We start from the raw sequence: 24464 nt of genomic DNA on the forward strand, positions 1-24464 counted from the left end.
GGGACCACGTCTCACTGTGTCTCTGTGTGTCTCTGTGTGTCTCTGTGTGTCTCTGTGTGTCTCTGTGTGTCTCTGTGTGTCTCACTGTGTCTCACTGTGTGTCTCTGTGTGTCTCTGTGTGTCTCTGTGTGTCTCACTGTGTCTCAGTGTGTCTCTGTGTGTCTCTGTGTGTCTCTGTGTGTCTCTGTGTGTGTCTCTGTGTGTCTCTGTGTGTGTCTCTGTGTGTCTCTGTGTGTCTCTGTGTGTCTCTGTGTGTGTCTCACTGTGTCTCACTGTGTCTCTGTGTGTCTCACTGTGTCTCACTGTGTCTCTGTGTGTCTCTGTGTGTCTCTGTGTGTCTCTGTGTGTCTCACTGTGTCTCTGTGTCTCTGTGTGTCTCTGTGTGTCTCTGTGTGTGTCTCACTGTGTCTCACTGTGTGTCTCTGTGTGTCTCTGTGTGTGTCTCACTGTGTCTCTGTGTGTCTCTGTGTATCTCTGTGTATCTCTGTGTGTGTCTCACTGTGTCTCTGTGTGTCTCTGTCTCTCTGTGTAGAGTACCAGGGAGCTGGTACTGGCTGTGAGCCGGGACCACGTGTCACTGTGTGTGTCTCACTGTGTGTGTCTCTCTCTCTCTGTGTGTCTCACTGTGTGTGTCTCTGTGTAGAGCACCAGGGATCTGGTTCTCGCTGTGAGCCGGGACCACGTGTCTGCGTGTGTGGGGGATCTCTGTCGCCGCCTCCTCTCCCTCGGTTTCTCCCTGTGTCTCTGTGTGTGTCTCACTGTGTGTGTCTCACTGTGTCTCTGTCTCTGTCTGTGTGTCTCTGTGTGTCTCTCTGTCTCTCTGTGTAGAGTACCAGGGACCTGGTACTGGCTGTGAGCCGGGACCACGTGTCTGCGTGTGTGGGGGATCTCTGTCGCCGCCTCGTCTCCCTCTGTGTGTCTCACTGTGTGTCTCTGTGTGTGTCTCACTGTGTGTCTCTGTCTCTCTGTGTAGAGTACCAGGGACCTGGTACTGGCCGTGAGCCGGGACCATGTGTCACTGTGTCTCTGTGTGTCTCACTGTGTCTCTGTGTGTGTCTCTCTCACTGTGTGTGTCTCTGTGTGTGTCTCATTATGTGTCTCTCACTGTGTGTGTCTCTGTGTAGAGTACCAGGGATCTGGTACTGGCTGTAAGCCAGGACCACGTGTCTGCGTGCGTGGGGGATCTCTGTCGCCGCCTCCTCTCCCTCTGTCTCTCTGTGTGTGTCTCTCTCACTGTGTGTGTCTCACTGTGTGTGTCTCTGTGTAGAGTACCAGGGACCTGGTACTCGCTGTAAGCCGGGACCACGTCTCACTGTGTCTCGCTGTGTCTCACTGTGTGTGTCCCTGTGTCTCTGTGTGTCTCACTGTGTCTCTTTCACTGTGTGTGTCTCTGTGTAGAGTACCAGGGATCTGGTACTCGCTGTGAGCCGGGACCACGTGTCAGCGTGCGTGGGGGATCTCTGTCGCCGTCTCCTCTCCCTGTGTCTCACTGTGTCTCTCTCTCACTGTGTGTGTCTGTGTGTGTCTCACTGTGTCTCACTGTGTGTGTCTCTGTGTGTCTCACTGTGTATCTCACTGTGTGTGTCTCACTGTGTCTCTGTGTGTGTCTCTGTGTGTGTCTGTGTGTGTCTCACTGTGTCTCTGTGTGTGTCTCACTGTGTCTCTGTGTGTGTCTCTGTGTGTGTCTGTGTGTGTCTCACTGTGTCTCTGTGTGTGTCTCACTGTGTCTCTGTGTGTGTCTCTGTGTGTGTCTGTGTGTGTCTCACTGTGTCTCTGTGTGTCTCTGTGTGTCTCTCTGTGTCTCTCTGTGTGTAGAGTACCAGGGATCTAGTACTGGCTGTGAGCCGGGACCACATCTCAGCGTGCGTGGGGGATCTCTGTCGCCGCCTCCTCTCCCTCTGTCTCACTGTGTGTGTCTCACTGTGTCTCTGTGTGTGTCTCACTGTGTGTGTCTCTGTGTCTCTCTCTGTGTAGAGTACCAGGGAGCTGGTTCTCGCTGTGAGCCGGGACCACGTCTCAGCGTGCGTGGGGGATCTCTGTCGCCGCCTCCTCTCCCTGTGTGTCTCTGTGTGTGTCTCTGTGTATCTCACTGTGTCTGTCTCACTGTGTGTGTCTCTCTGTGTGTGTGTAGAGTACCAGGGACCTGGTTCTCGCCGTGAGCCGGGACCACGTGTCCGCGTGTGTGGGGGATCTCTGTCGCCGCCTCCTCTCCCTGTGTCTCTCTCTGTGTGTCTCTGTGTGTGTCTCACTGTGTGTGTCTCACTGTGTGTGTCTCTGTGTGTGTAGAGTACCAGGGAGCTGGTTCTCGCTGTGAGCCGGGACCACGTGTCTGCGTGCGTGGGGGATCTCTGTCGCCGCCTCCTCTCCCTGTGTCTCTCTCTGTGTCTCTCACTGTGTCTCTCTCTCTCTCTCTGTGTGTCTCTCTGTAGAGCACCAGGGACCTGGTTCTCGCTGTAAGCCGGGACCACGTGTCTGCGTGCGTGGGGGATCTCTGTCGCCGCCTCCTCTCCCTGTGTCTCACTGTGTCTCTCTCGCTGTGTCTCTCTGTGTGTAGAGTACCAGGGACCTGGTTCTCGCCGTGAGCCGGGACCACGTGTCAGCGTGCGTGGGGGATCTCTGTCGCCGCCTCCTCTCACTGTGTCTCACTGTGTCTCTGTGTCTCTCTCACTGTGTGTCTCTCTGTAGAGCACCAGGGAGCTGGTACTCGCTGTAAGCCGGGACCACGTGTCAGCGTGCGTGGGGGATCTCTGTCGCCGCCTCCTCTCCCTCTGTCTCTCTGTGTGTGTCTCTGTGTGTGTCTCTCTCACTGTGTGTGTCTCTCTGTGTGTCTCACTGTGTCTCTCTGTGTGTCTCTCTCTCTGTGTGTAGAGTACCAGGGAGCTAGTCCTGGCTGTGAGCCGGGACCACGTGTCTGCGTGCGTGGGGGATCTCTGTCGCCGCCTCCTCTCCCTGTGTCTCTGTGTCTCTCTGTGTGTCTCACTGTGTCTCTGTGTGTGTCTCTCTGTGTGTCTCACTGTGTCTCACTGTGTGTGTCTCTCACTGTGTGTCTCTGTCTCTCTGTGTGTAGAGCACCAGGGACCTGGTTCTCGCTGTGAGCCGGGACCACGTGTCTGCGTGCGTGGGGGATCTCTGTCGCCGCCTCCTCTCCCTGTATCTCACTGTGTGTGTGTCTCACTGTGTCTCTCTCTCTCTCTGTGTGTCTCTCTGTAGAGCACCAGGGACCTGGTTCTCGCTGTAAGCCGGGACCACGTGTCTGCGTGCGTGGGGGGATCTCTGTCGCCGCCTCCTCTCCCTCTGTCTCTCTGTGTGTGTCTCTCTCACTGTGTGTGTCTCACTGTGTCTCTGTGTGTGTCTCTGTGTGTGTCTCACTGTGTGTGTCTCTCTCTCTGTGTGTCTGTGTGTAGAGTACCAGGGAGCTGGTTCTCGCTGTAAGCCGGGACCACGTCTCACTGTGTCTCACTGTGTCTCACTGTGTGTTTCTGTCTCTCTCACTCTGTGTGTCTCCCTGTGTCTCACTGTGTGTGTCTCTCTGTGTGTCTCACTGTGTCTCTCTGTGTGTCTCTCTCTCTGTGTGTAGAGTACCAGGGACCTAGTACTCGCTGTAAGCCGGGACCACGTCTCACTGTGTCTCACTGTGTGTCTCTCTGTAGAGCACCAGGGAGCTGGTTCTCGCTGTGAGCCGGGACCACGTGTCAGCGTGCGTGGGGGATCTCTGTCGCCGCCTCCTCTCCCTCTGTCTCTCTGTGTGTCTGTCTCACTGTGTGTGTCTCTCTGTGTGTCTCTCTGTAGAGTACCAGGGACCTGGTTCTCGCTGTGAGCCGGGACCACGTGTCTGCGTGCGTGGGGGATCTCTGTCGCCGCCTCCTCTCCCTGTGTCTCACTGTGTGTCTCACTGTGTGTGTGTCTCTCACTGTGTCTCTCTCTCTCTCTCTGTGTGTCTCTCTGTGTAGAGTACCAGGGAGCTGGTTCTCGCCGTGAGCCGGGACCACGTGTCTGCGTGCGTGGGGGATCTCTGTCGCCGCCTCCTCTCCCTGTGTCTCACTGTGTGTGTGTCTCTCACTGTGTCTCTCTCTCTCTCTGTGTGTCTCTCTGTGTAGAGCACCAGGGAGCTGGTTCTCGCTGTAAGCCGGGACCACGTGTCTGCGTGCGTGGGGGATCTCTGTCGCCGCCTCCTCTCCCTGTGTCTCACTGTGTGTGTGTCTCTCACTGTGTCTCTCTCTCTCTCTGTGTGTCTCTCTGTGTAGAGCACCAGGGAGCTGGTTCTCGCTGTGAGCCGGGACCACGTGTCTGCGTGCGTGGGGGATCTCTGTCGCCGCCTCGTCTCCCTCGGCTTCTCCCTGCAGCATCGTCAAGGAGCCCTGAGCGAGTTTGCGTTCAGAGTCCACAACCTGGGGACCGACCTCCGCTGTGGCGTCAGGCTCACGTGCGTGGCTCACTGTGCCGTACAGTAGCGCACTGTACAGCACTGCAGCACTGTACAACACTGTACCACACTGTACAACACCGTACCACATTGTACAACACTGCAGCATTGTACAGCACTGTACCGCACTGTACAGCACCGCACAGCACCGCACAACACTGCACAGCACCGTACAACACTGTACCGCACTGTACAACACTGTACCGCACTGTACACCACTGTACCGCACTGTACACCACCTGTGGGCGGGGCCTACGCCGTGATGTCAGACTCACGTGCGTGGCTCACTGTGCCGCACAGTAGCACACTGTACAGCACTGCAGCACGGTACAACACTGTACTGCACTGTACAACACTGCACAGCACCGCACAACACTGTACTGCACTGTACAGCACTGTACCGCGCTGTACACCGCCTGTGGGCGGGGCCTACGCCGTGACGTCAGACTCACGGGGGGGGGGGGAGTGGATCACTGTGCTGTACAGTAACGCACTGTACAGCACTGTACACCACGTTACGTGCTACGCACGCTGAACCGTACGCCACACACACTGCTACGTCGTGCACATTACACTTTGTAGTGTACTCACTTACACACTCACACACTCACTCACACACTCACTTACACACTCACTCACACTCATACACACTCACTCACACACTCACACACACTCACTCACTCACACTCACTCACTCACTCACACACTCACTCACACACTCACTCACACACTCATACACTCACTCACTCATACACTCACTCATACACTCACTCATACACTCACTCATACACTCACTTACACACTCACACTTACACACTCTCATACACACTCATACACTCACACTCACTCATACACTCACACTCACTCATACATACTTACACTCACACTCACTCACTCATACACTCACTCACTCATACACTCACTCATACACTCACTCATACACTCACTCAATCACACTCACTCACTCACTCATACACTCACTCACACTCACCCACACATACACACACTCATACACTCACTCATACACTCACTCACACACTCACTCATACACTCACTCACTCATACTCACACACTCACTCTCACACTCATACACTCACTCATACACACACTCACACACTCACACTCACTCACACACTCACTTACACACTCACTCATACACTCACTCACACTCACTCATTCACTCACTCATACACTCATACACTCACACACTCACTCACACATACACTCAATCACACACACACACTCACACACTCATACACTCACTCACACACGCACCCACTCACACTCATACACTCATACACACACTCACACACTCACCCACTCACTCACTCACCCACCCACTCACTCACCCATCCACCCACTCACCCACCCACTCACTCACTCACCCACCCACTCACTCACTCACCCACCCACTCACTCACTCACCCACCCACTCACTCACCCACCCACCCACTCACCCACCCACTCACTCACCCACCCACTCACTCACCCACTCACTCACCCACCCACCCACCCACTCATTCACTCACTCACCCACACACTCACTCACTCACCCACTCACTCACTCACCCACCCACTCACTCACCCACCCACCCACTCACCCACTCACCCACCCACTCACTCACTCACCCACTCACTCACCCACCCACCCACCCACTCACCCACTCACTCACTCACCCACTCACCCACTCACTCACCCACCCACTCACTCACTCACTCACCCACCCACTCACCCACTCACTCACCCACCCACCCACCCACTCACTCACTCACTCACCCTGTGTCACCCTATGTGTCACCCTGTGTCACCCTGTGTGTCACCCTGTGTGTCACCCTGTGTCACCCCGTGTGTCATCCTGTGTGTCACCCTGTGTGTCATCAGGAGGCTGGTGGAGCTGCTGAGTGGACAGGTGTCACTCACCCTGTATCACCCTGTGTGTCACCCTGTGTGTCACCCTGTGTGTCACCCTGTGTGTCACCCTGTGTGTCACCCTGTGTGTCACCCTGTGTGTCACCCTGTGTCACCCTGTGTGTCATCCTGTGTGTCACTCTGTGTGTCACCCTGTGTGTCACTCTGTGTGTCATCCTGTGTGTCACTCTGTGTGTCACCCTGTGTGTCACTCTGTGTGTCACCCTGTGTGTCACCCTGTGTGTCACCCCCTGTGTCACCCTGTGTCACCCTGTGTGTCACTCACCCTGTGTGTCACCCTGTGTCACCCTGTGTGTCACCCTGTGTGTCACCCTGTGTGTCACCCCCTGTGTCACCCCCTGTGTCACCCTGTGTGTCACCAGGAGGCTGGTGGAGCTGCTGAGTGGACAGGTGTCACCCACTCACTCACCCTGTGTGTCACCCTGTGTGTCACCCTGTGTCACCCTGTGTGTCACCCTGTGTCACCAGGAGGCTGGTGGAGCTGCTGAGTGGACAGGTGTCACCCACTCACTCACCCTGTTTGTCACCCTGTGTGTCACCCTGTGTCACCCTGTGTGTCACCCTGTGTCACCAGGAGGCTGGTGGAGCTGCTGAGTGGACAGGTGTCACTCACTCACTCACTCACCCTGTGTGTCACCCTGTGTCACCCTGTGTGTCACTCACCCTGTGTGTCACCCTGTGTGTCACCCTGTGTGTCACCCTGTGTGTCACCCTGTGTCACCAGGAGGCTGGTGGAGCTGCTGAGTGGACAGGTGTCACTCACTCACTCACTCACCCTGTGTGTCACCCTGTGTGTCACCCTGTGTGTCACCCTGTGTCACCAGGAGGCTGGTGGAGCTGCTGAGTGGACAGGTGTCGCTGTGCCCCCAGCTCAGGGTCCCTGCGGAGTCTCGGCTCAACAAGATCCACAACGTGGACCTGGCACTCAGAGCACTGACACTGTGTGGGGTGAGGCTCACAGACTCACACGGTGAGTGGGTGGGGTGGGTGGGTGGATGAGTGGGTGGGTGGGTGAGTGGGTGGGTGGGTGGGTGGGTGAGTGAGTGAGTGGGTGGGTGGGTGGGTGAGTGGGTGGGTGGGTGGGTCTGTGGGTGGGTGAGTGGGTGGGTGGGTGGGTGAGTGAGTGGCGGGGCGAGTGGGTGGGTGGGTGGGTGGGTGAGTGGGTGGGTGGGTGGGTGAGTGAGTGGGTGGGTGGGTGAGTGAGTGGGTGGGTGGGTGGGTGGGTGAGTGAGTGGGTGGGTGAGTGGGTGGGTGAGTGGGTGAGCGAGTGGTTGAGCGGGTGGGTGAGTGGGTGGGTGGTTGACGGGGTGAATGTAGCCACAGTGCCGGTAGCCCTCACAGACGCTGCTGCTGCTACTCGCTACTACTAACAGCACTTGCCCCTACACCCTGCTAGAGGCTACCTGGGGGATCTTTGTCTTTGTGCTACTAACAGCACTTGCCCCTACACCCTGCTAGAGGCTACCTGGGGGATCTTTGTCTTTGCTACTAACAGCCACTTGCCCCTACAGCCATGCTAGAGGCTACCTGGGGGATCTTTGTCTTTGCTACTAACAGCCACTTGCCCCTACAGCCCTGCTAGAGGCTACCTGGGGGATCTTTGTCTTTGCTACTAACAGCCACTTGCCCCTACAGTCTTGTTAGAGGCTACCTGGGGGATCTTTGTCTCTGCAGGGAGACAGATCGAGTCTAGGGATGTCGTCAATGGCCACAGGGAGAAGACCCTCGCTCTGTTGTGGCAGCTCGTTCTGCATTTCCAGGTGGCTGAAGACTCGCAGAGACACACACAGAGACACAGAGACACTCACAGAGACTCACACAGAGACACATAGACACACAGAGAGACACACAGAGACACACACACAGAGACACTCACAGAGACACAGAGACACACACAGAGACTCACACAGAGACAGAGACACACACAGAGACACTCACAGAGACACACACAGAGACACATAGACACACAGAGAGACACACACAGAGACACAGAGACACACACACAGAGACACTCACACAGAGACACTCACAGAGACACACACAGAGACAGAGACGCACACAGAGACACTCACAGAGACACACACAGAGACAGAGACGCACACAGAGACACTCACAGAGAGACACTCACACAGAGACACTCACACAGAGACACTCACAGAGACACACACAGAGACACTCACACAGAGACACTCACACAGAGACACTCACAGAGACACACACAGAGACACACACAGAGACACACACAGAGACACACACAGAGACACACACAGAGACACACACAGAGACACACACAGAGACACACACAGAGACACACACAGAGACACATAGACACACAGAGAGACACACACAGAGACACATAGACACACAGAGAGACACTCACAGAGACTCACACAGAGACACTCACAGAGACACACACAGAGACACTCACAGAGACACTCACAGAGACACTCACAGAGACACACACAGAGACTCACACAGAGACACTCACAGAGACACACACAGAGACACTCACAGAGACACACAGAGACACACACAGAGACACACACAGAGACACACACAGAGACACTCACAGAGACACTCACAGAGACTCACACAGAGACTCACACGGAGACTCACACGGAGACTCACACGGAGACACACACAGAGACACTTACACACAGACACTCACATAGAGACACTCACACACAGACACACACAGACTCTCACTCACAGACACACACTCACAGACACTCACAGACACACACAGAGACACTCACAGACACTCACACACACAGACTCTCACACACAGAGACACTCACAGACACTCACACAGACACTCACAGACACTCACTCACACTCACTCACACACAGACACTCACACACAGACTCACACTCACACACAGAGACACTCACAGACACTCTCACAGACACTCACAGACACTCACACACAGAGACACTCACAGACACTCACACTCACTCACACAGACACTCACACACAGACTCTCACACTCACACAGAGACACTCACACAGAGACATTCACACAGACACTCACAGACACTCAGAGACACTCACATACACTCACAGACACTCACACACAGACTCACACTCACACACAGAGACACTCACAGACACTCACAGGGACACTCACAGACACTCACACACAGAGACACTCACACACACTCACAGACACTCACACACAGACACTCACACACAGAGACACTCACAGATACTCACAGACACACACACAGACACTCACACACAGAGACACTCACAGACACTCACACACAGACACTCACACACAAAGACACTCACACACACTCACAGACACTCACACACAGACACTCACACACAGAGACACTCACAGACACTCACACACAGAGACACTCACACACACTCACAGACACTCACACACAGAGACACTCACACACACTCACAGACACTCACACACAGACACTCAAACACAGAGACACTCACACACACTCACAGACACTCACACACAGACACTCACAGACACTCACAGACACACACAGGGACACTCACAGACACTCACACACAGAGACACTCACACACACTCACAGACACTCACACACAGAGACACTCACACACACTCACAGACACTCACACACAGACACTCACACACAGAGACACTCACAGACACACACACACAGACACTCACACACAGAGACACTCACACACACACAGACACACACAGAGACACACACTCACAGACACTCTCACACAGAGACACTCACACACACTCTCACACAGAGACACTCACAGACACTCACACACAGAGACACTCTCACACAGAGACACTCACAGACACTCACACACAGACACACACACACAGACACACACACACAGACACTCACACACAGAGACACTCACACACACAGACACTCACAGACACTCACACTCGCTCACACACAGACACACTCACAGACACACTCACACACACTCACAGACACTCACACACAGACACTCACACACAGAGACACTCACAGACACACACACACAGACACTCACACACAGAGACACTCACACACACACAGACACACACAGAGACACACACTCACAGACACTCTCACACAGAGACACTCACACACACTCTCACACAGAGACACTCACAGACACTCACACACAGAGACACTCTCACACAGAGACACTCACAGACACTCACACACAGACACACACACACAGACACACACACACAGACACTCACACACAGAGACACTCACACACACAGACACTCACAGACACTCACACTCGCTCACACACAGACACACTCACAGACACACACAGAGACACTCACAGACACTCACACACAGACACTCACACACAGACACTCACACACAGACACTCACACACAGAGACACTCACAGACACCCACACACTCTCTCACTCTCACTCCTCCCCCGTTGCCCTGTCCCAGGTGAGGGTTTTGCTGGACAAGGCGCGTCTCAGGAAGGAGATTGAACGACTGCAGCTGCACTCAGCAGCAGCCGGCAGAGAGGAGGTGCAGGAGGAGGTGCAGGAGGAGGAGGTGGAGGTGGAGGAGGTGGAGGAGGAGGAGGTGGAGGAGGTGTCACTGCTACTGCAGTGGTGCAGGGCCGTGTGTGGGAGATACGGAGTGAAGGTGAGTGGGTGGGTGGGTGAGTGGGTGGGTGTGTGAGTGGGTCAGTGGGTGAGTGGGTCAGTGGGTGAGTGGGTGTGTGAGTGGGTCAGTGGGTGAGTGGGTGAGTGGGTCAGTGGGTGAGTGAGTGAGTGGGTCAGTGGGTGAGTGGGTCAGTGGGTGAGTGAGTGAGTGGGTCAGTGGGTGAGTGAGTGAGTGGGTCAGTGAGTGAGTGGGTCAGTGGGTGAGTGAGTGAGTGGGTCAGTGGGTGAGTGTGTGTGTGGGTCAGTGAGTGAGTGGGTGAGTGGGTGAGTGAGTGGGTCAGTGGGTGAGTGGGTGTGTGAGTGGGTCAGTGGGTGAGTGGGTGAGTGGGTCAGTGGGTGAGTGAGTGAGTGAGTGGGTCAGTGAGTGAGTGGGTCAGTGAGTGAGTGGGTCAGTGAGTGAGTGGGTCAGTGGGTGAGTGAGTGAGTGGGTCAGTGAGTGAGTGGGTCAGTGAGTGAGTGGGTCAGTGGGTGAGTGAGTGGGTGAGTGGGTCAGTGGGTGAGTGGGTCAGTGGCTGAGTGGCTGAGTGGGTGGGTAGGTGTGTGTGTACGTGTGTGTATGTACGTGTGTGTGTATGTACGTGTGTGTATATGTACGTGTGTGTGTGTGTATATGTGTGTGTGTATGTACGTGTGTACGTGTGTGTCTGTGTACGTGTGTGTGTGTATGTGTGGTGGGGAGCGGTAGTGTAGTGGTTAGCGCTACGCTGCGCTATGAACCTGGCGACCCGGGTTCGATTCCCGCTCACGGCCAACACCAGTGACGATTATCTGAACCGGTCCTGGGCCTCCCCTAGGTCGACTCAGCCTCAAATGAGTACCTGGTGCGGTGTGTAAACATCGCCACTGAGGAGACAAAGGCGGTCGGGCGTGGTGCTGACCACCCACCCCCTCGTGTACCGTTCCGGCCTTCATAGGTGCTCGCTAACAGCACTTGGCCCTACAGTCTGTTAAGGCTATATGGGGGATCTTTGTCTTTGTTTGTGTGTACGTGTGTGTGTATGTACATGTGTGTGTGTATATGTACGTGTGTATGTATGTGTGTGTATATGTACGTGTGTGTACGTGTGTGTGTATGTACGTGTGTGTGTATGTACGTGTGTGTGTATGTACGTGTGTGTGTGTACGTGTGTATATGTACGTGTGTGTGTGTACGTGTGTGTGTGTGTATGTGTGTATGTACGTGTGTGTGTGTACGTGTGTATATGTACGTGTGTGTGTGTGTACGTGTATGTACGTGTGTATGTATGTGTGTATATGTACGTGTGTGTACGTGTGTGTGTATATGTACGTGTGTATGTACGTGTGTATGTACGTGTGTGTGTGTACGTGTGTGTGTGTACGTGTGTATATGTACGTGTGTGTATGTACGTGTGTGTGTGTGTTTGTGTGTGTATATGTATGTGTGTGTGTGTGTGTACGTGTGTGTGTGTTTGTGTACGTGTGTGTGTATGTGTGTACGTGTGTGTGTATGTACGTGTACTTGTGTGTGTGTGTATGTACTTGTGTGTGTGTGTATGTACGTGTTTGTGTGTGTGTATGTACGTGTACTTGTGTGTGTGTGTGTATGTACGTGTTTGTGTGTATGTGTATGTACGTGTGTGTGTGTACGTGTGTGTGTGTACGTGTGTATATGTACGTGTGTGTGTGTATGTGTGTGTGTGTGTACGTGTATGTACGTGTGTACGTGTGTATGTGTGTGTACGTGTGTGTATATGTACGTGTGTGTACGTGTGTGTGTATATGTACGTGTGTATGTACGTGTGTGTGTGTATGTACGTGTGTGTGTGTATGTACGTGTGTACGTGTGTGTGTGTGTACGTGTGTGTGTGTACGTGTGTATATGTACGTGTGTGTATGTACGTGTGTGTGTGTGTGTTTGTGTGTGTATATGTACGTGTGTTTGTGTACGCGTGTGTGTATATGTACGTGTGTTTGTGTACGCGTGTGTGTATGTGTGTACGTGTGTGTGTATGTGTGTACGTGTGTGTGTATGTGTGTACGTGTGTGTGTATGTGTGTATGTGTGTACGTGTGTGTGTATGTGTGTACGTGTGTGTGTATGTGTGTACGTGTGTGTGTGTGTATGTACGTGTACTTGTGTGTGTGTGTATGTACGTGTTTGTGTGTGTGTGTATGTACGTGTACTTGTGTGTGTGTATGTACGTGTTTGTGTGTATGTGTATGTACGTGTGTGTATATGTGTGTGTGTACGTGTGTGTGTGTACGTGTGTGTACGTTTGTGTACGTGTGTGTACGTTTGTGTGTATATGTACGTGTGTATGTGTGTGTGCATCACAGGTAGACAACCTCTCCGTGTCTCTCTCTGACGGCCGGGCGCTCTGCTGGCTGATCCACTACTACCACCCCGAGCTCGTTCCAGCCTCGTCCATCCACGCCCTCACCACACTCACCACCACACTCACCACGGCCTGGGACGATGGTGAGTGGATTATACACACAGCAACAACAACAACAACCGCCATTCGCCACTAAGTGGTGGTGACGTCACCACGACGCTTGTGCCAGGCCACCCACCCACCCACTCACCTACCCACTCACCTACCCACCCACTCACCTACCCACCCACCCACTCACTCAATCACACACTCGCCCACTCACTCACTCAGTCACCCACTCACTCACTTACCCACTCACTCATCCACCCACCCCACTCACCCACCCGCTCACCTACCCACTCACCTACCCACCCACTCACTCACCCACTCACTCACTCACTTACTCACTCACTCACCTACCCACCCACTTACCTACCCACCCACTCACTCACACACTCACTCACTCACTCTCTTACACTCACCCACTCACCTACCCACCCACTCACACACTCACTCACACACTCGCCCACTCACTCACCCACTCACTCACTCGCTCGCTCACCTACTCACTCACTCACCCACTCACTCACCCACCCACTCACCCACCTGCTCACCTACCCACTCACCTACCCACCCACTCACCCACCCACTCACTCACTCACACACTCACTCACTCTCTTACACTCACCCACTCACCTACCCACCCACTCACACACTCACTCACACACTCTCTCACTCACTCTCTTACACTCTCACCCACTCACCCACTCACACACGCACCCACCCACCCACTCACCTACCCACCCACTCACCCACCCACCCACCCACCTACCCACCTACCCACTCACACACTTGAACACGCAAACTTACTCACACTTAACACCTCACCCCCTGTCCCCCCCTCTGTCTCCCACCTCCCACTAAGCAGAGCAGCAGCATCAGCAGCATCAGCAGCAGCAGCTGCAGCTACAGCACAACGCGGTACACAACGTGCGTCTAGCGGCAAGGGCTGCCTCACAGCTGGGCGGCATCCCAAGCATGTTGCACCCTGACGATGTGGCCAACACCATCCCGGAGAAGAAGGTGCCCCTCGCTCACCCTCCCACTCGCTCGCCCACTCGCTCGCTCGCTCGCTCACTCGCTCGCTCACACGCTCACTCGCTCACCCACTCACTCACTCACCCACTCGCTCGCTCACCCACTCACTCGCCCACTCACTCACCCACTCGCTCACTCACTCGCTCGCCCACTCGCTCGCCCACTCACTCACCCACCCACTCACCCACCCGCTCGCTCACCCACTCACTCACTCACTCACCCACACGCTCACTCACTCACACTCACCCACTCGCTCACCCGCCCACTCACTCAAACACTTACTCACCCACCCACCCCCTGACCCCCTGACCCCCTGACCCCCTGACCCCCTGACCCCCTGACCCCCTGACCAGGTGCTGGTGGTGTTTGTCAGCTTCCTCTGCGCCCGCCTCCTGGATGAGTCTGTGGAGTGCCGTGCAGCACGACTTCTTCAAGCTGCGTGGAGGAGACACAGGCTGCACCAGGTACACTCACACACACACACGTGTGTGTGTACGTGTGTGTACGTGTGTGTGTGTGTGTACGTGTGTGTGTGTGTACCTGTGTGTGTGTGTGTACCTGTGTGTGTGTACGTGTGTGTGTGTGTACCTGTGTGTGTGTACGTGTGTGTGTGTGTGTACCTGTGTGTGTGTACGTGTGTGTGTACGTGTGTGGATGAGTCTGTGGAGTGCCGTGCAGCACGACTTCTTCAAGCTGCCTGGAGGAGACACAGGCTGCACCAGGTACACTCACACACACACACGTGTGTACGTGTGTGTACGTGTGTGTGTACGTGTGTGTGTACCTGTGTGTGTGTACGTGTGTGTGTGTGTGTGTACGTGTGTGTGTGTGTACCTGTGTGTGTGTACGTGTGTGTGTGGGTACGTGTGTGTGTACGTGTGTGTGTGGGTACGTGTGTGTGTGTGTGTGTACCTGTGTGTGTGTACGTGTGTGTGTGTGTACCTGTGTGTGTGTACGTGTGTGTGTGTGTACCTGTGTGTGTGGGTACGTGTGTGTGTGTACGTGTGTGTGTGGGTACGTGTGTGTGTGTGTGTACCTGTGTGTGTGTACGTGTGTGTGTGTGTACCTGTGTGTGTGTACGTGTGTGTGTGTGTACGTGTGTGTGTGTGTGTACCTGTGTGTGTGTACGTGTGTGTGTGTGTACGTGTGTGTGTGTACGTGTGTGTGTGTACCTGTGTGTGTGTACGTGTGTGTGTGTGTGTACGTGTGTGTGTGTACGTGTGTGTGTGTGTACGTGTGTGTGTATGTGTGTGTACGTGTGTGTGTACGTGTGTGTGTGTGTGTACGTGTGTGTGTGTGTACGTGTGTGTGTGTATACCTGTGTGTGTGTACGTGTGTGGATGAGTCTGTGGAGTGCCGTGCAGCACGACTTCTTCAAGGAGACACAGGCTGCACCAGGTACACTCACACACACACGTACTCACACACGTACACACGTGGGTGCGTGTGTGTGTGAGTACGTGTGTGTGGGTACCTGTGTGTTTGTGAGTACGTGTGTGTGTGGGTACGTGTGTGTGAGTGTGTGTGTGGGTACGTGTGTGTGAGTGTGTGTGTGTGTACGTGTGTGTGTGTACGTGTGTCTGTGTGTGTGCGTGGGTACGTATGTGTGTGTGTGTGTGGGTACGTGTGTGTACGTGTGTGAGTGTGTGTGTGTGTACTGTTGTGAGTGTGTGTGGGTACGTGTGTGTACGTGTGTGAGTGTGTGAGTGTGTGTGTGTGTACTGTTGTGAGTGTGTGTGTGTGGATACGTGTGTGAGTGTGTGTGTGTGTACGTGTGTCTGTGTGTGTGCGTGGGTACGTGTGTGTGTGCGTGGGTACGTGTGTGTGTACGTGTGTGAGTGTGTGTGTGTGTGTACGTGTGTCTGTGTGTGTGCGTGGGTACGTGTGTGTGTGTGTGTACGTGTGTGTGTTTGTGTGAGTGGGGAGCGATAGTGTAGCGGTTAGCGCTACGCTGCGCTATGAACCTGGCGACCCGGGTTCGATTCCCGCTCACGGCCAACACCAGTGACGATTATCTGAACCGGTCCCGGGCCTCCCCTAGGTCGACTCAGCCTCAAATGAGTACCTGGTGCGGTGTGTAAACATCGCCACTGGGGAGACAAAGGCGGTCGGGCGTGGTGCTGGCCACCCACCCCCCTCGTGTACCGTTCCGGCCTTCATAGGTGCTCGCTAACAGCACTTGCCCCTACAGTCTGTTAAGGCTATACGGGGGATCTTTGTCTTTGTGTGTGTGTGGGTTTGTGTGGGTACGTACGTGTGTGTGTGTGTCTGTGTGTGTCTGTGTGTGTGTTCAATGGGAGTGATCTATGCCTGAGTGTGGTCAAGGGAATGCTCCCAATTGGTCAACCACGTTCTGTATGCCGGTGATTACTGCTCACTCAGAGGAGGAGTTTGAGACGCTGAAACCCCTCCCCCCTCCCTCCCTCCCTCCCTCCCCCCCTCCCTCCCTCCTTCCCCCTCCCTCCCCCCTCCCTCCCCCCTCCCTCCCTCCCCCCTCCCCCACGACGTCTCTAGAAGACTCAGCGAGCTGCCGGCGTTCTGCAGAGGGCAGGTCGCAGCTTCCTGCAACGTCAACTCCGGGCCGCCCCCCCCCACGCACCCCCCCACGCCCCCCCCACGCCCCCGAGCGGCGGGGGGAGGGGCAGCGGCAAGGTGGACCCCTGGGCGGCGGCAGCAGCAGCAGCAGCAACAGGAGCAGCAGGAGCAGCAGCAGCAACAGGAGCAGCAGGAGCCTCTCCCAGCCTCGTGAAGGCGGCGGGCAGGGCAGCAGGCGTCTGTCTCAAGATGGCGGCGATCTTCAGGTCAGCAGGCGTCTGTCTCAAGATGGCGGCGGGCAGGTCAGCAGGCGTCTGTCTCAAGATGGCGGCGATCTTCAGGTCAGCAGGCGTCTGTCTCAAGATGGCGGCGATCTTCAGGTCAGCAGGCGTCTGTCTCAAGATGGCGGCGATCTTCAGGTCAGCAGGCGTCTGTCTCAAGATGGCGGCGATCTTCAGGTCAGCAGGCGTCTGTCTCAAGATGGCGGCGATCTTCAGGTCAGCAGGCGTCTGTCTCAAGATGGCGGCGATCTTCAGGTCAGCAGGCGTCTGTCTCAAGATGGCGGCGATCTTCAGGTCAGCAGGCGTCTGTCTCAAGATGGCGGCGATCTTCAGGTCAGCAGGCGTCTGTCTCAAGATGGCGGCGATCTTCAGGTCAGCAGGCGTCTGTCTCAAGATGGCGGCGATCTTCAGGTCAGCAGGCGTCTGTCTCAAGATGGCGGCGATCTTCAGGTCAGCAGGCGTCTGTCTCAAGATGGCGGCGATCTTCAGGTCAGCAGGCGTCTGTCTCAAGATGGCGGCGATCTTCAGGTCAGCAGGCGTCTGTCTCAAGATGGCGGCGATCTTCAGGTCAGCAGGCGTCTGTCTCAAGATGGCGGCGATCTTCAGGTCAGCAGGCGTCTGTCTCAAGATGGCGGCGATCTTCAGGTCAGCAGGCGTCTGTCTCAAGATGGCGGCGATCTTCAGGGCAGCAGGCGTCTGTCTCAAGATGGCGGCGATCTTCAGGTCAGCAGGCGTCTGTCTCAAGATGGCGGCGATCTTCAGGTCAGCAGGCGTCTGTCTCAAGATGGCGGCGATCTTCAGGTCAGCAGGCGTCTGTCTCAAGATGGCGGCGATCTTCAGGTCAGCAGGCGTCTGTCTCAAGATGGCGGCGATCTTCAGGTCAGCAGGCGTCTGTCTCAAGATGGCGGCGATCTTCAGGTCAGCAGGCGTCTGTCTCAAGATGGCGGCGATCTTCAGGTCAGCAGGCGTCTGTCTCAAGATGGCGGCGATCTTCAGGTCAGCAGGCGTCTGTCTCAAGATGGCGGCGATCTTCAGGTCAGCAGGCGTCTGTCTCAAGATGGCGGCGATCTTCAGGTCAGCAGGCGTCTGTCTCAAGATGGCGGCGATCTTCAGGTCAGCAGGCGTCTGTCTCAAGATGGCGGCGATCTTCAGGTCAGCAGGCGTCTGTCTCAAGATGGCGGCGATCTTCAGGTCAGCAGGCGTCTGTCTCAAGATGGCGGCGATCTTCAGGTCAGCAGGCGTCTGTCTCAAGATGGCGGCGATCTTCAGGTCAGCAGGCGTCTGTCTCAAGATGGCGGCGATCTTCAGGTCAGCAGGCGTCTGTCTCAAGATGGCGGCGATCTTCAGGTCAGCAGGCGTCTGTCTCAAGATGGCGGCGATCTTCAGGTCAGCAGGCGTCTGTCTCAAGATGACGGCGATCTTCAGGTCAGCAGGCGTCTGTCTCAAGATGGCGGCGATCTTCAGGTCAGCAGGCGTCTGTCTCAAGATGGCGGCGATCTTCAGGTCAGCAGGCGTCTGTCTCAAGATGGCGGCGATCTTCAGGTCAGCAGGCGTCTGTCTCAAGATGGCGGCGATCTTCAGGTCAGCAGGCGTCTGTCTCAAGATGGCGGCGATCTTCAGGTCAGCAGGCGTCTGTCTCAAGATGGCGGCGATCTTCAGGTCAGCAGGCGTCTGTCTCAAGATGGCGGCGATCTTCAGGTCAGCAGGCGTCTGTCTCAAGATGGCGGCGATCTTCAGGTCAGCAGGCGTCTGTCTCAAGATGGCGGCGATCTTCAGGTCAGCAGGCGTCTGTCTCAAGATGGCGGCGGGCAGGTCAGCAGGCGTCTGTCTCAAGATGGCGGTGATCTTCAGGTCAGCAGGCGTCTGTCTCAAGATGGCGGCGATCTTCAGCGGCGTCTGTCTCAAGATGGCGGTGATATTCAGGGGCGTCTGTCTCAAGATGGCGGCGATCTTCAGGTCAGCAGGCGTCTGTCTCAAGATGGCGGCGATCTTCAGGTCAGCAGGCGTCTGTCTCAAGATGGCGGCGATCTTCAGGTCAGCAGGCGTCTGTCTCAAGATGGCGGCGATCTTCAGGTCAGCAGGCGTCTGTCTCAAGATGGCGGCGGGCAGGTCAGCAGGCGTCTGTCTCAAGATGGCGGCGATCTTCAGGTCAGCAGGCGTCTGTCTCAAGATGGCGGCGATCTTCTGGTCAGCAGGCGTCTGTCTCAAGATGGCGGCGATCTTCAGGTCAGCAGGCGTCTTTCTCAAGATGGCGGAGATCTTCAGGTCAGCAGGCGTCTGTCTCAAGATGGCGGCGATCTTCAGGTCAGCAGGCGTCTGTCTCAAGATGGCGGCGATCTTCAGGTCAGCAGGCGTCTGTCTCAAGATGGCGGCGATCTTCAGGTCAGCAGGCGTCTGTCTCAAGATGGCGGCGGGCAGGTCAGCAGGCGTCTGTCTCAAGATGGCGGCGATCTTCAGGTCAGCAGGCGTCTGTCTCAAGATGGCGGCGGGCAGGTCAGCAGGCGTCTGTCTCAAGATGGCGGCGATCTTCAGGGCAGCAGGCGTCTGTCTCAAGATGGCGGTGATCTTCAGGTCAGCAGGCGTCTGTCTCAAGATGGCGGCGATCTTCAGGTCAGCAGGCGTCTGTCTCAAGATGGCGGCGATCTTCAGGGGCGTCTGTCTCAAGATGGCGGCGATCTTCAGGTCAGCAGGCGTCTGTCTCAAGATGGCGGCGATCTTCAGGTCAGCAGGCGTCTGTCTCAAGATGGCGGCGATCTTCAGGTCAGCAGGCGTCTGTCTCAAGATGGCGGCGATCTTCAAGTCAGCAGGCGTCTGTCTCAAGATGGCGGCGATCTTCAGGTCAGCAGGCGTCTGTCTCAAGATGGCGGTGATCTTCAGGTCAGCAGGCGTCTGTCTCAAGATGGCGGCGATCTTCAGGTCAGCAGGCGTCTGTCTCAAGATGGCGGTGATCTTCAGGGGCGTCTGTCTCAAGATGGCGGCGATCTTCAGGTCAGCAGGCGTCTGTCTCAAGATGGCGGCGATCTTCAGGTCAGCAGGCGTCTGTCTCAAGATGGCGGCGATCTTCAGGTCAGCAGGCGTCTGTCTCAAGATGGCGGTGATCTTCAGGGCCGTCTGTCTCAAGATGGCGGCGATCTTCAGGTCAGCAGGCGTCTGTCTCAAGATGGCGGTGATCTTCAGGTCAGCAGGCGTCTGTCTCAAGATGGCGGCGATCTTCAGGTCAGCAGGCGTCTGTCTCAAGATGGCGGTGATCTTCAGGGCCGTCTGTCTCAAGATGGCGGCGATCTTCAGGTCAGCAGGCGTCTGTCTCAAGATGGCGGTGATCTTCAGGTCAGCAGGCGTCTGTCTCAAGATGGCGGCGATCTTCAGGTCAGCAGGCGTCTGTCTCAAGATGGCGGCGATCTTCAGGTCAGCAGGCGTCTGTCTCAAGATGGCGGCGATCTTCAGGGCCGTCTGTCTCAAGATGGCGGCGATCTTCAGGTCAGCAGGCGTCTGTCTCAAGATGGCGGCGATCTTCAGGTCAGCAGGCGTCTGTCTCAAGATGGCGGCGATCTTCAGGGGCGTCTGTCTCAAGATGGCGGCGATCTTCAGGGCAGCAGGCGTCTGTCTCAAGATGGCGGCGATCTTCAGGTCAGCAGGCGTCTGTCTCAAGATGGCGGTGATCTTCAGGGCCGTCTGTCTCAAGATGGCGGCGATCTTCAGGTCAGCAGGCGTCTGTCTCAAGATGGCGGCGATCTTCAGGTCAGCAGGCGTCTGTCTCAAGATGGCGGCGATCTTCAGGTCAGCAGGCGTCTGTCTCAAGATGGCGGCGATCTTCAGGTCAGCAGGCGTCTGTCTCAAGATGGCGGCGATCTTCAGGTCAGCAGGCATCTGTCTCAAGATGGCGGCGATCTTCAGGTCAGCAGGCGTCTGTCTCAAGATGGCGGCGATCTTCAGGTCAGCAGGCGTCTGTCTCAAGATGGCGGCGATCTTCAGGTCAGCAGGCGTCTGTCTCAAGATGGCGGCGATCTTCAGGTCAGCAGGCGTCTGTCTCAAGATGGCGGCGATCTTCAGGTCAGCAGGCGTCTGTCTCAAGATGGCGGCGATCTTCAGCGGCGTCTGTCTCAAGATGGCGGTGATATTCAGGGGCGTCTGTCTCAAGATGGCGGCGATCTTCAGGTCAGCAGGCGTCTGTCTCAAGATGGCGGCGATCTTCAGGTCAGCAGGCGTCTGTCTCAAGATGGCGGCGATCTTCAGGGCAGCAGGCGTCTGTCTCAAGAGGACGTTGATCTGTGGGAAGGGCAGCCGCTGTGTGAAGATTTTCCGCTGGGCAGCAGCAGTCTTGCGTCACGTGACGTCGGCCTACGGGAAGGGCAGCCGCCGTGTGAAGACTTTCCGCGGGGCAGCAGCAGTCTTGCGTCACGTGACGTCGGCCTACGGGAAGGGCAGCCGCCGTGTGAAGACTTTCCGCTGGGCAGCAGCAGTCTTGCGTCACGTGACGTCGGCCTGCGGGAAGGGCAGCCGCCGTGTGAAGATTTTCCGCGGGGCAGCAGCAGTCTTGCGTCACATGACGTCGGCCTACGGGAAGGGCAGCCGCCCTGTGAAGACTTTCCGCTGGGCAGCAGCAGTCTTGCGTCACGTGACGTCGGCCTACGGGAAGGGCAGCCGCCGTGTGAAGACTTTCCGCGGGGCAGCAGCAGTCTTGCGTCACGTGACGTCGGCCTGCGGGAAGGGCAGCCGCGTCTCCAGCCAGAGGACGAGGAGGATTTTGCGCGCGGCCGTGGGAAGGGAGCGGCCTGGGTGTTGGTCGACGGAGCGGACGGCTGGGGGCACGTGGAGTGGCTCGAGGTGCCTCGGGAGGAGCTGCCCTCGGCCCTCGGCACTCGGCCCGACCACGGCTCGGACTCCGTGGACGAGGAGGAGGAGGAGGAGGAGGGGCGTCGGGGATTCCTCTCACGCTGCCGAGATCTCCAGGAGTGGCACAGGGCTCGCCTGGTAGGCCGAGCGGAGAGACGCGCCTACCTCAGGCTGCACGGAGCTGCCGTCGTTCTGCAGGCCGCCTGTCGTGGACATCGGTCGAGGAGAGATCTTCGCAAGAGACGGGAAGCCGCCGCCAAGATCCAGGCGTGGTACAGGGCTCGCCGTGCGGGCCGAGATGAAAGACGGTCGTTCCTCAGGCTACGTGAAGCTGCCATCGTTGTTCAGGCCGCCTATCGTGGACAGGCATCAAGGAGAGCTTTACTAAGAAGGCATGAAGCAGCTACCAAGATCCAGGCATGGTACCGGGGCAGCAGCAAGAGACTCAAGTTCCTGGCCATGCGGGGAGCCAGCGTGGCTGTCCAGCAGTGGTACAGGGCTCACCAGGTAGGCCGAGCGGACAGACGGTCGTTCCTCAGGCTACGTGAAGCTGCCATCGTTGTTCAGGCTGCTTACCGTGGTCACGTGTCAAGGAGAGATCTTCACAAGAGACGTGAAGCAGCTACCAAAATCCAGGGGTGGTACAGGGCTCACCGGGAGGGGCGGAGAGAGAGACGGTCGTTCCTCAGGCTACGTGGAGCTACCGTTGTTCTGCAAGCCACCTACCGTGGTCACGTGTCTAGGAGAGCTCTACTTAGAAGGCATGTTGCAGCTACCAAGATCCAGGCGTGGTACCGGGGCAGCAGCAAGAGACTCAAGTTCCTGGCCATGCGGGGAGCCAGCGTGGCTGTCCAGCAGTGGTACAGGGCTCACCAGGTAGGCCGAGCGGACAGACGGTCGTTCCTCAGGCTACGTGAAGCTGCCATCGTTGTTCAGGCTGCTTACCGTGGTCACGTGTCAAGGAGAGATCTTCACAAGAGACGTGAAGTTGCTACCAAGATCCAGGCATGGTACAGGGCTCGCCGTGCGGGGCGGAGAGAGAGACGGTCGTTCCTCAGGCTACGTCAAGCTGCCATCATTCTTCAGGCCTCCTATCGTGGACAGGCGTCCAGGAGGGAGTTGCTGAGGAGGCATGTTGCAGCTACCAAGATCCAGGGGTGGCACAGGGCTCACCGGGAGGGGCGGAGAGAGAGACGGTCGTTCCTCAGGCTACGTGGAGCTGCTGTCGTTCTGCAATCCGCCTATCGTGGTCACGTGTGTAGGAGAGCTTTACTTAGAAGGCATGAAGCAGCTACCAAGATCCAGGCGTGGTACCGGGGCAGCAGCAAGAGACTCAAGTTCCTGATCATGCGGGGAGCCAGCGTGGCTGTCCAGCAGTGGTACAGGGCTCACCAGGTAGGCCGAGCGGACAGACGGTCGTTCCTCGGGCTACGTGAAGCTGCCATCGTTCTTCAGGCCGCCTATCGTGGACATCGGTCGAGGAGAGATCTTCACGAGAGACGTGAAGCCGCTACCAAGATCCAGAGGTGGCACAGGGCTCACTGTGCGGGCCGAGCGGACAGACGGTCGTTCCTCAGGCTACGTGAAGCTGCCATCGTTGTTCAGGCTGCTTACCGTGGTCACGTGTCAAGGAGAGATCTTCGCAAGAGACGTGAAGCTGCTACCAAGATCCAGGGTTGGTACAGGGCTCACCGGGAGGGGCGGAGAGAGAGACGGTCGTTCCTCAGGCTACGTGGAGCTGCTGTCGTTCTGCAATCCGCCTATCGTGGTCACGTGTGTAGGAGAGCTTTACTTAGAAGGCATGAAGCAGCTACCAAGATCCAGGCGTGGTACCGGGGCAGCAGCAAGAGACTCAAGTTCCTGGCCATGCGGCGAGCCAGCGTGGCTGTCCAGCAGTGGTACAGGGCTCACCAGGTAGGCCGAGCAGACAGACGGTCGTTCCTCAGGCTACGTGAAGCTGCCATCGTTGTTCAGGCTGCTTACCGTGGTCACGTGTCAAGGAGAGATCTACTTAGAAGGCATGAAGCAGCTACCAAGATCCAGGCGTGGTACAGGGCTCGCCGTGCTGGCCGAGCGGACAGATGGTCGTTCCTTGAGCTACGTGGAGCTGCCATCGTTCTGCAGGCCGCCTATCGTGGACATCGGTCGAGGAGAGATCTTCACAAGAGACGTGAAGCTGCTACGAAGATCCAGGGGTGGTACAGGGCTCACCGTGCGGGCCGAGATGAAAGACGGTCGTTCCTCAGGCTACGTGGAGCTACCGTCGTTCTGCAAGCCGCCTATCGTGGTCACGTGTCTAGGAGAGCTCTACTTAGAAGGCATGAAGCAGCTACCAAGATCCAGGCGTGGTACCGGGGCAGCAGCAAGAGACTCAAGTTCCTGGCCATGCGGGG

At 56.5% G+C, this 24464-nt stretch overlaps 1 protein-coding gene across 1 annotated transcript; it reads left to right on the forward strand.

Annotated features, from left to right (window-relative positions):
* Window positions 1-1010: 1010 nt before the first annotated feature.
* Window positions 1011-22348, forward strand: LOC142908064 (uncharacterized). The gene is made up of 9 exons (XM_076058237.1): window positions 1011-1022; window positions 4245-4423; window positions 7178-7323; window positions 8028-8113; window positions 10766-10969; window positions 13287-13428; window positions 14250-14407; window positions 14776-14886; window positions 16937-22348. Exons 1-9 carry the CDS (start codon window positions 1011-1013, stop codon window positions 22211-22213), a joined length of 6315 nt encoding a protein of 2104 aa, XP_075914352.1. The 3' UTR covers window positions 22214-22348.
* Window positions 22349-24464: the final 2116 nt, after the last annotated feature.

Source organism: Petromyzon marinus (assembly GCF_048934315.1).
Source record: "Petromyzon marinus isolate PM22_M1 ecotype Great Lakes invasive population chromosome 68 unlocalized genomic scaffold, UKy_Petmar_22M1.pri1.0 chr68_unloc.2, whole genome shotgun sequence".
Lineage (NCBI taxonomy): Eukaryota > Metazoa > Chordata > Hyperoartia > Petromyzontiformes > Petromyzontidae > Petromyzon > Petromyzon marinus.